Here is a 12,103-nt window from a genome sequence, read left to right on the forward strand (position 1 = left end):
TGGTATTTGCCTTTTGTTGATAAATGGGGGCCTAAGGGTTCTCTTGACACAGGTTCTCCTAACATAGTAGCTTTGTAAAAGTGATGGAATTTAGACATATTAAGACAAACTTAATTTTGCTTCATCCAGGTTTGAAAACTGAAAATGTACCTATTTAAACTTTTTTTTTGCTTTGTAAATTATATTTTTGGTGTGTGAAAGATTAATATACCCAAACCTTGAATTTCTATTTTGTGTAACTAATACTGATGTTTACTCACATTCTAATCTCTAAAATCTAGAATTGCGAATCTAAAGCATATAATGCTGGCATCAGTTTTAGAACTGCAAGAAAGTGAACCATGGAATCCTGATAAAAATTAGTTTATAATGGAATTACAGTCAGACAGATCATTTCACACTTATAAAATATCACAGATCGCCTGTCTTGCAATATTAACATTTAAAGGAATATTACACAGTAACAAACACACTAGAGGATGTGCTCACAATGCGATATCGTGAGCAATTTCCCTTGAACTCTCCCTGGCAGCTCCCAGGCTCTCCAGGACATGTTATGGTGCTAAAAAGTGTCCAATCTGACTAAAGATCAATTTGCAAAAAATCTATCTATTGCACCAAATAGTGTATGAGATTGGCAAATCTTACCTGCAGTAGGCAAGATCTGAAGATGCAATGTACGACCCACGGGTACGGGCATCGTTATCATGAGCGGACACTCACAATTTGGACATATTTTACACGATTTGTCGATCCGATGCATCGAAATCGGGCGAATCGTGTAAAATATCGTCTAGTGTGTAAGCACCATAATTGTACTATGAAAGAAATAAATTTTGTATTGTTGCTCTTGACAAACATATGCTTTGTTGAAGTGTATAATAATAATAAAATCAGGAAAGTATTTTAACATTTTGATAGCAGCGACCACTAGAGGCTCTGTTTATTGAGGACATTTAAATTCACTTCAGATATGAAGTCATAATAATGAATATATAGATGCAGATATACTATATAAAGACTCCGGACCTTATTCAGAGGCAGCCGTACGGTCTACGACCGCACAGCCGCCTCGATGTTTTGCCAGTGCGCATGCGCACGAGGGAGCCGGCTCCCTCGTGCGCATGCGTGAGACCCGCTACGACCAACAGCGCCGGTCGTAGCGGGTCTCTTTCCAAGGGGGTCGAGCTGTCGATGTTGATTGACAGCTCGCCCCGTTTGGAAGGCGGGCCGGGGGGGTGGCAGCCCAAATGGAGGCATTCCCACGGGAACGCCTGCCGTTTGGGGGAGACCCCACTGACATCACTAGTGATGTCAGTGGAGAGCTTCCGGCTCTGACAGAGCCAGAAGCTCTCCGGGGCTTACGACAAGTGAGACCCTACCCTAGGGTCTCGTCGTAAGCCCCGATGTTCGCGATGGTCTCTGACTATCGCGACCATCACCCGAGCGGTCGTTAGAGCTGTGGGTGTTAACCCACAGCCTAACGACCGCAACAGAGGCGGGCGGTCAGGATGCAAGTGGCCGCCCAGTTTCTGAGCGACCGCTTGCAACCTCCGACCGCCTCTGAATGAGGCCCTCAGACTCAGCATAGAGAAAGCCCGATGTCTGTGCTTTACTGAAATGATATACATAAAATAAATCATACATACTGTATATCCCTATACCGCCTCATACTTGCCTACTCTCCGGGAATGGCTGAAAGGCTCCCGAAAATCGTGCTTCATCACATCATCGTATCCCTACACTCGCTATACAATGCCTGTTGTTTCGGCACTCTATAGCGAGCAGAGGGAGCACGATGATGCCACGCCCCCTGTACAGACCCCTTTTCCGGCCATCACGCCCCCTCTGTGCTGACCTGGCTCCCCTTTCCCGGAGGACGGGGCGGCAAGTATGTTCCAATACACTGACTCGCCTTATTTTTCTACCAGAAATCAATATAGAAGGCATACACTAATCACCTCTGTATATTTACTCTTGGAAAATAGCCCCGACGGCCATGCTTAGTGTAAGAAACTGTCATGACACTTTATTTATTACCAGTTATTTATATAGCGCATGCATAGTCCACCGTGATTTAGAGAGAATATTTGTCCATTCAAATCAGTCCCACATGCTCACACACATACACAGGGTTCATTTTGTTGGGAGCCAATTAACCTACCAGTATATTTTAGGAGTGTGGGATGAAACCGGAGCACCCCCGGAGGAAACCCACGCAAGCACAGGGAGAATATACAAACTCCACACAGAAAGGGCCGTAGTGGGAGTTGAACCCATGACCTTAGTGCGGCACCTTGACTGCAGCAAGAGATCACTTTTTGAATAAACCAGCTTTGTAACATGTATAATTTTTTTTTTTAAATATATACTCTCCATATAAATGTAACTTAAAATGTTCAGATAATCTCAGACACCTAACATTAACTGTAGAATATGATAATTCACAGTCACAGCCATCTCTCCAGGTTCTACCCACTCAATTTACTCAACCTTTGATCATTGAAGGGATCAATGGAAAGGGCAATCAGCATAGCTTTTAAATCAGCTTAAGATAACAAATCAGACCAATAAATCAACAGTTTAAGTGGTACAAACATACAATACACAACATCAACTTCAACATTATTTTAAAAGGCTAACAATGACCAAATGAAATGATCCCTCAACTGGCAATAAAATATCCCGCAATTAATTGTTTCTAAAAAGGACTGAAAATGAAGTCTAACTTGCCTAAGTACACCTAGGCTTGTTGGATATAGACTGTACGCTTGTGAGCAGGGCCCTTTTATCTCTTTGTCTGTCTGTCTTTAGTCTCACTATATAAATAACTGTTAATAAATAAATAAATAATACATCATCCGTTTAATAACACCTATTATACGTTACTAGACAGTCTAGTACAGTGGTGGACAACTTATAGCCGCCACATGGGTTTTATGTGACCTTCCTAACTGGAGTCATGTCCTCCATTTGTCCTCTATGCATGGGTGAGAACAATTTGTACACATGAGAAGAGAGATAATTTAGTCACAGGAGCAAAGAGTTGATATTTAGGGGGAGAAGTACAGTATCGAGCTTTCTAAAAGTGGAGAAGTAAACAATTGGAGAAGTTACCCAAGCAACCAATCGGCTTCTATCTAGCATCTATCAAGTACATTCTGTAAATGATAGGTAGACGTTGATTGGTTGCTATGGGTAACTTCTTCATCCCTATATTTTAACTTGAAAATATGAGGTGTTTAGGATTCTTGTTACAGATTTATAACTATATACTAAACATATATAAAACAGTATGATAAGTTAAAACAATGCTATGCCTCAAATGTTAAATTTAAACCTTTAAATATTTATTGATGTTGTACAAGGCAGATAGAGATAACATTGAGATTGTGGCTGGGGTGGGGGGTAGTGTTTTCCCCTATATATAGTATATTTACCCGTAAAGGACACAATCAATGACTCTCTCTAAGTGGTCTGATCAATCCAATTGTCTGCGAAGGGTGGGAGTTGCCGTTGCGTTAAAACGCCGGCAACGGCACCTGATCTGTCTTAAAACTTTGGCTATCTTCAGGTGCTACAGCCATCCCCATTCAATGCATTACAAGGTAATTGGGTTTCGACAGAAGTAGCGCAAATAGGTTTTCAACCAATGGACTCACTTACTACAAGGAAAGGCGGATGTAGCTTTTTATAAGCAGTTTCTAATGGGCTACTTGGATGTATTATGAGGAGGTCTCATTGACTGTTGTTGGTTTGTTTATAGATGGTTTGTTTGTATATAGGGGAACACTTGCCTGTAATAAATAGAAATCACTACATTCGGGGGAATATTGCAGCTGTTTCAGTTAAGTACATTTTTGGTTCGCAAAGATGTTCCATGACCACTCAGTCACTAAGAGTTTAGATTGCTCTCTCTATCTCTATCCTAATGGTAGCTAGATTATTATTATTATCCTTTATTTATATGGCGCCACAAGGGTTCCGCAGCGCCTTACAAAGTACAGAAACAAATGAGCACACAAGACAACAGTTATTAACAGTACAGATAATGCAGGACAAGTACAAGATTTATAAACAATGCTGCATAACACCTAAATAAGCAACAGGGTGTCAGTAACACAGTTTTAGGTGCCATTGTAAATGAAAGTAAAAGTAAGGCAAGAAGAAGCACGTGAGGGAAGAGGGCCATGCTCGCAAGAGTTTACATTCTACGGGGAGGGTCAGACAGAAAGGGGTGACACAGATGGGCTAGATAGTGAGGAAGGAGCATAGAGTAGTGGGTTAGGATGAGCGCTGGAAAGCGTTGAGGAAGAAATGGGTCTTGAGAGCCCATTTGAAGATTAAGAGCCAGGAAGCCAAGTGATGGAGGAATTTTGAACGAAGGCCAGGGAGACAAAAAAAGGCAGCTACTCGAAGAAGTTGGAAGAGGCAAATGTCATTAGTGTCGAATAGAAAGAATGAGATGGAGGGTTCAGAAGGTAAGACTTGGTAGGAGTGACCCAAGGATAGCAGGATCCCAAGACCACCACCCTGGAAACCTCCAGGCCAGGGTGTGTGAGAGAATGTGAGGCCCCCAAAATGAGATAGCTGCAGGAGCAGTGGTGTCAGATGGGTAAATCCAGGGTTTGCTAGATGTAAAGTTATGGGTTTTTGGCCATTAAGGAGAGCATTGTTGGTAACTCCATTAACCTCAATGCATTTAACTTGCACTAAATGCACTGACAAAAGGAAGAAACTGTGAGGCAATTGCAATGTACCAAGCCTGGGCGCAAGTAAAAACCCCAGTGTGTATACGGATGTTGTAAACAGTCCCAATGAGACCTTTTTACATGCTTAGTACTAATGTTAAAAGCTATTTAAACATGAGTGGGTGTAAGACCAACCTTCTTCCTTAGTTTAGCCGCAGTGCTGGCAAAAACTGGCAAATCAATGACGTTTGCTACTGTAAAATGGCAGCGTTCAGTTGGGAGTAGCTTGTGGTTGGCGACTGGCACTTACACCAATCTGGTTTTTGACATGGGCTATGAGAAGAACTGGATTGGCTCTAGCTATATTTGGAAGAGAGAGAGAAAGAGAGAGACAGAGAATACACATGTCTAGTACAGATGTATAAATTAACTTCCTTATTTTTGAGATTCACTTCAGTATCACAAATAAGCAGTTTCATTTCCAAACCCTAGCTTCCTCTTCAGGAGACATTTTTTTTCCCAAGACTCATATTATGCACTTTATCTTTTAAAAAATCAAAGGTCAAGCAAAATACTGTAAATGACATTATTTGCAGCTGGCTATTACAATCTTACCCAAAACAACAAGTTGAACTACTACTGAATGGTAAGCGATAGCAAGGCCAAAAAGAGGAAAAAAAAACATAAAATCCCACACAAAGTAAACGCGCAAGAAGCCATTATCTATAAATGGTTAATGGTACATCTGTTGAGCAATGTTTTTTCCCCAATTCTCATCAAAAACATAATACAGTAAAATAACCGGGTTGGCCATTAAAAGGACAGCAGACAATGAGTATATAGCCTAGTACTATATACAGGCCCCTAACTTTCAGGGTTAGTTGGATTTTGCAGGATTTGTTGATGACAGATTCCATTATCCCTACTTTCCAATACTGTTTCTGTGCGGGAAGCAGTGACCAGGTCTGTGTAATAGTCTGTGCTCAGTGATGAGTGGAATAGACCTGCTCCTACTCACTTGCTGCCACTAACATACATGGCAATAGGGCTGGCTTTCTATCGCCGCTAATTGCTGCAAAACATAAATACCAATAGCCATAATTTATCAACGCGATCTAGCTGAGGCAGCTGAGCCATACTGGGCTGCGTCAGTTGTACTGTCCCAGAGTGGTAAGGGTTCATTTACTACATTGCTGGGTCAGGTCTTGGAGAATATGTTTCAGGCATGATACAGCTAGTCGGCTTGGGCTTTCAGTTCCACGTTGTGAGTGGTAATAAAAAAATATATATTTTTTTTAAAATGTTGAGAAATGCTTTAAAAAAATATTAAAAATATAAAAATTATTTTTAAATAATTCCTACTTGTAAAAAAAAATGCTCTATTTAAATAACAAAGATTTTTGTTTATTGATTGTCTTCTGCTATCACCATCCTGAGATAACCACTTGCATTATAGCACCTTGATGTCCTATCTGCAAAAACACCCATTGCCAGAGATACATTTTCATTGTTTAATAAATAAATGTGTTGTTTCCATGTCTCCTGAAATGGAGACGGCACAACCTGCCATGCCAGCACACCTAGATTAGTGCTGTGTCTCAGTGCTGCCTTGGTGGCTGTATTCACTATGGAGGACACAACCTTTCAGTGAGCTGGCCACACCCCTAGCGGCTACTGCCCGGGGGCCAGTGCAGTAATTACAACCTAGTTATGACTCTTCTATGAGTTATTAATAGTTACATCGAAAAATAATAATTTAGGGCTTATTCAGGCTTCAGAGGCCACAATTTAAAAACCCTGCATTCTGTTATCTAAACAGATCATGTTATGCTCGCTGGCCAAAATTATGAAAGTATCATGCTGTACCCTATGTATGTAACACATATAGAACCCCAAAGCATAATTATTATTTATTATTACCAGTTATTTATATAGCGCACACATATTCCGCAGCGCTTTACAGAGAATATTTGGCCATTCACATCAGTCCCTGCCCCAGTGGAGCTTACAATCTATATTCCCTATCACATACACACTAGGGTTAATTTTTGCTGGGAGCCAATTAACCTACCAGTATATTTTTGGAGTGTGGGAGGAAACCGGAGTACCCGGAGGAAACCCACGCAAGCACAGGGAGAATATACAAACTCCGCACAGTTAGGGCCATGGTGGGAATTGAACCCACGACCTCAGTGCTGTGAGGCAGTAACGCTAACCATAATGGGGCCTATTAGTAAGCATGCAACACGATGATACACGGACAGGATGAAAAATGTAATGACATTTATAAGGAAGTGAATGCATTTTATGATGTACCTTTCCTTGTACATTGACCTTCTAGTTGCTCAAGCAAAACACATGTAAACACGCACACACACACACCACAGTGACCTTTTAAAGCAACAGCGCCGACGCCGTTAAGTAGTGGAGCGTAAGCGCAGCAGCTGGCGTAATTGGGGCACAAACGCTGCAGCGTTGAGAGAGACCAATGGAACCACACCTCACATACATTTGCTACCTCTGTATATTTACACATTTGACTTAAAAGGTTTTGCAGAAAGATGACAAAAAACCCAGACCATTTAAATATACTTTCATACTTTAAACAGAACATGTGCAAAGAATGAATTATATCAATGGCAATAGTAAAAGTCCAGATAAAAGCTACTTACACTACACTGTGCTCCATTCCTGTTGATGAGAAGTGCTCTCTTCTTTATTACAATCATGTGTGTGATTCTATAGACTAGAGATCTATTGCACTGTATTCTAGAAGAGCAGCCACAGGAAGGATCCCCATGCATGCAGCAAACCAGAGAACTCCCACCTTCATGTCAGAGAGCCCCACAGAGTTTCTCTTTCACATCCCCCCTTTGTATCCCAGCCTAAGTTTCTGATCCCAGGTGAAGGGATCAGCCTAGATAAGATCAGTGAGATTGCAACGTCAGTTACAAGATGTACACAAGATCAGACCTACCTGCTGGCTGCTCTGTGTTTAGGTCTTCATTTATATTGTTCTCATGCAAACGATAGGACAATGTGTTTGCAGTTGCAGAAAGGGGAAGCTGTCAGGGCTCTCCGCATTGTTTCCAAAATCAGGAATTGTTGAATTGAAACTAGCCCTGAGGCCAATAGGGCAAGTATGTTTTGTACATGGCCTTGAACACAAGATACTCAGTGGGAGATACAGACAAAAAAAAAGTAACAAGCTGGCTGATTTCACAGCAGTACATTGTTTAACCCTTGTCAGCTCGAATTAAACAGCCAACATATTCATCCTCATAGCATAGATGCTGTGGGGGAACATTTATTACTTGAAAGTTACTTTGAAGTTTCTACTCTTCTCAAATGCTGTTAAAGATCTCTGTGATGATATAGTGATTTTAGGAAAAGTATGATTAGAAATTATGTTTCACACATGGGAGCGCCAAGAGGGGGTATGTGTATTAGGGACCCATTGCTGGCCCCATAATGCCAGTGTGGCACAGCCATGCCCAGGTTGTTGTGAGCACTCTCCCTACAGTGGGTAGGACATACATATTCAAGATCTGGTGTGGCTATAACCCCTTAGTACATGTTACATATCACCCTTTTGTAGGGATGGCCAACAAATGGTTCACCACTGATGATGCCATGAGTGATGCAATGGCAAGAAACCACTAATAGAAAAGCATTGATGGTTTGAACCGTCAGTCAGCAACACAAGGGAGGACAGTTGACAGCAGCGGGCCAATCAAAAGCTGGGCTAAGGGACAGACAATGGAAGGGCGGGGCTAAGGAACGTGCGACATAGGTAATAATAACATTTCTGCATCACCATCAAAATTGTCATCGATGCAGAGAAACGTCAGACCTCCATAATCGATGGCAAAACATCGTCTGTCGGCAGAAAACCATCAATGTTTGCCAGTCATCGATTGTCGATGTCCATCCCTACCCCTTTGTGTCACATTGCGTATTAAAACTGAAAATGCAGAATTTTGGAGCAGCAATGATGAACGTTCCTCTGCTAGAGGGCTTATGGTCAACAGAACTGCAGAGAATAGTGACATTCAGCAAATACCTTTTCTTTCATGTGTAACTATTACCAGTAGAACAAGATTGGGTACATGGGTTTGTTTGTTTTCACGTGTGCCTATTTCCCTACCAACTAATGGGCTAACAATGCAATTCAATGATAACACAAGCCAGGTCCTCCTTATATATAACATATGTTATAGGTAGAGTTATGTATCATGAGGGTGGATGTAAGTAATTATATTGTTATACATTATGGCACATTTCTGGCAGAGTGAACAGAAAGAGAGATGAATGGTGCCAACACATAAAAAATATGAGATATGGTAAGAACTTACCCTTGTTATCTCTATTTCTACGAAGTCCATAGGGTTCCACAGGATACCTTGGGGTATAGGTGTGACGTCAGTCGCAGGGCACCAAAGAGTTAAGCTTTCAGCCTCCCAGGATGCACTAGGTCCCCCTCCTATACCCCGCCCCCGGGCCAAGGCACCTCAGTTAGTTACCAAGCCATAGGCCGGAGGAGGAGAAGGAAGAGAGAGAAGAAAGATCTGGACACATACAAGAATCACATTCTCACCAGAGGGAGACGGAAAACCGGTGACCAGAGCAAAGCCCATCTGCAGCACAGGTGCGACAGGGCGGGAGTCCTGTGGAACCCTATGGACTTCGTAGAAATAGAGATAACAAGGGTAAGTTCTTACCATATCTCATATTTTCTACTTCAGGGTCCATAGGGTATCCACAGGATACCTTGGGGATGTCCCAAAGCAGTATCCTTTAAGGGTGGGGACGCTCCTGTGCAGAAAGGAGAATCCGCCGCCCGAAGGAAGCATCCTGAGAGGCGAAGGTGTCAAACCTGTAATACCTCACGAAGGTATGGACAGAAGACCACGTAGCAGCCTTGCAGATCTGAACTGCCGAGGCACCACGTCGAGCTGCCCACGAAGGACCCACAGACCTAGTGGAATGAGCCTTCAGAGAAGGAGGGACCGGTAGGCCTTCATGAAGATAAGCTTCAGAAATAGCCATACGGATCCAGGCTGCCAAAGTTTGCTTTGAAGCAGGCCAACCCTTTTTACGGAAGCCATAGAGGACAAACAAAGCGTCCGACTTCCTAAACGAAGAAGTGCGGTCAACATAAGTCCTTAAGGCCCGCACAACATCCAAAGAGGCCTCACCCACGGAAAGACCCGGTGAGTTAAAGGCCGGAACAACTATTTCCTCGTTAACATGAAACTGGGAAACAACTTTGGGAAGAAACTCGGGCCGAGTGCGGAGCACTGCCCTGTTCCCATGAAAAACCAAGAAAGGGGGTCTACAAGAAAGAGCCCCTAACTCAGAAACACGTCTGGCCGAAGCAATGGCCAGAAGGAAAACAGTCTTAGCTGTTAGCCATTTAATATCCACTGAGCCCAGTGGTTCAAACGGCGGTCCTTGGAGAGCCCTCAGGACCACAGCCAAATCCCAAGGCGCCACAGGTGGAACAAAGGGCGGCTGAATACGGAGAACACCTTGCATAAAGGTGCGCACATCCGGGATTGTAGCAATCCTACGGTGAAACCAGACAGATAGGGCCGAAACCTGTACCTTCAAAGAAGCAAGGCGAAGCCCATGATCTAGTCCCGCTTGGAGGAAGGCGAGAATCCGAGACAGACGAAACTCCCGCGGTGCATAACCTCTCGGTCGACACCACTGGAAGAACGTATGCCACACGCGATGGTATATCCTCGCGGAAGACGGTTTCCGAGCTCGTAACATGGTACGCACCACAGAGCTGGAAAACCCCCGGGACCTCAGCATGGCCGTCTCAACAGCCACGCCGTCAAAGACAGCCGAGTCAGGTCCGGGTGAAGGCAAGGACCCTTAGACAGAAGGTCCGGTCGTAGCGGCAACCGCAGAGGACTGTCCACGGACAGACCCTGAAGGTGTGAGAACCAGTGCCGTCTGGGCCACGCGGGAGCTATCAACAGGAGCGTCCCTCCTTCCTGTTTGAATTTCCGGATTACCCGTGGAAGAAGGGAGACCGGAGGGAACAGGTATGCGAACCGGAACGTCCACCGGACGGACAGAGCATCCACCAGAGACGCCCCTTCGTCTCTTGTGCGAGACCCGTACACCGGCAACTTGTTGTTGTGCCGGGACGCCATGAGGTCGATTTCTGGAAGACCCCACCTGTCCACCAGTAGTTGAAAAACGTCCGGGTGCAGGGACCATTCCCCTGGATGAACGTCCTGGCGACTTAGAAAGTCCGCCTCCCAATTTAGCACTCCCTGGATGAAGACCGCTGATATGGCCGGAAGATTGCGCTCCGCACAAACCAGGATCCGAGAGACCTCTACGAGAGCCGCCCGACTGTGAGTTCCTCCTTGCCTGTTTATGTAGGCCACGGTGGTAGCGTTGTCCTACTGGACCTGCACCGGGTGACCCTGGAGAAACCGCTGTGCCTGCAGGAGAGCATTGAAGACCGCACGGAGTTCCAAGATATTTATTGGAAGCTCCGCTTCTGTCGGCGTCCACCTGCCCTGGAACAAGTGTGGACCCGAAACTGCTCCCCAGCCCCGAAGACTGGCGTCCGTTGTCAACAGGACCCAATTTGGAACCCAGAACGGACGTCCCTTGTTGAGGTGGGTCGTCTTTAACCACCACGCAAGGGACAGGCGAACCTCCGGGGTGAGCACAATCGTCTGGAACTTCAGAGACTGAGGCAGCCCGTTCCACTTGGACAGGATCAGGTGCTGCAGAGGTCTGGAGTGAAACTGGGCGTATTCCACCATGTCGAACACCGACACCATGGAGCCCAGTAACCTCATCGCCGCGTGTAAGGACACCCGGCGGCTGTGTAGACAACTGCGCACCCTTGACTGTAAAGCAGAGATCTTGTCCTCCGTCACGAAGATCCTTTGCTGTCCCGAGTCCAATAAGGCTACAAGATGCAGAATCCTCCGAGACGGGATTAGAGTGGACTTCTGCCAGTTGATTAGCCAGCCGTGCCGTTGCAGCAGTGCAATGGTCAGGTCCAAGTGGTGTAACAGGAGCTCTGGAGATCCTGCCACCAATAACAGGTCGTCCAAGTACGGCAACATGCGGACTCCTTGCAGCCGCAGAGAAGCCGCCATGACCGCCATCACCTTGGTGAAAACACGTGGTGCTGTCGCCAGGCCAAAAGGTAACGCCCGAAACTGGAAGTGGTCGCTGCGGATTGCAAACCGAAGGAACTCTTGATGGCGCAAAAGAATAGGGACATGCAGGTAAGCGTCCTGTATGTCCAATGACACCATGTAGTCCCCAGGTTCCAGCGCCAGAATGATGGACCGTAGGGTCTCCATCCGAAACTTCTGGACCCGCAAAGACTTGTTGAGTGCTTTGAGGCTGAGAATCGGACGATAGGACCC

The 12,103-nt window shown here is 44.8% G+C and overlaps 1 protein-coding gene across 4 annotated transcripts in view; it reads right to left on the reverse strand.

The window, feature by feature from the left end:
- The window catches only part of RBM47 (RNA binding motif protein 47), a 165,578-nt gene that overhangs the window by 46,165 nt on the left and 107,310 nt on the right, over nucleotides 1–12,103 (reverse strand). For 3 of the 4 annotated variants that reach the window (XM_088450559.1, XM_088450558.1, XM_088450562.1), the window contains exon 1: nucleotides 7,364–7,445. The exons of the other annotated variant lie outside the window; for it this stretch is intronic. In XM_088450559.1, coding sequence (XP_088306685.1) covers nucleotides 7,364–7,380 — 17 coding nt within the window. In that variant the 5' untranslated portion in view covers nucleotides 7,381–7,445. Of the gene's footprint in view, nucleotides 1–7,363; nucleotides 7,446–12,103 lie in introns of those variants that run through there. 4 annotated transcript variants of the gene reach the window in all.

This window comes from Taudactylus pleione, unplaced genomic scaffold (genome assembly GCF_031769625.1).
Source record: "Taudactylus pleione unplaced genomic scaffold, aTauple2 ptg000519l, whole genome shotgun sequence".
NCBI lineage: Eukaryota > Metazoa > Chordata > Amphibia > Anura > Myobatrachidae > Taudactylus > Taudactylus pleione.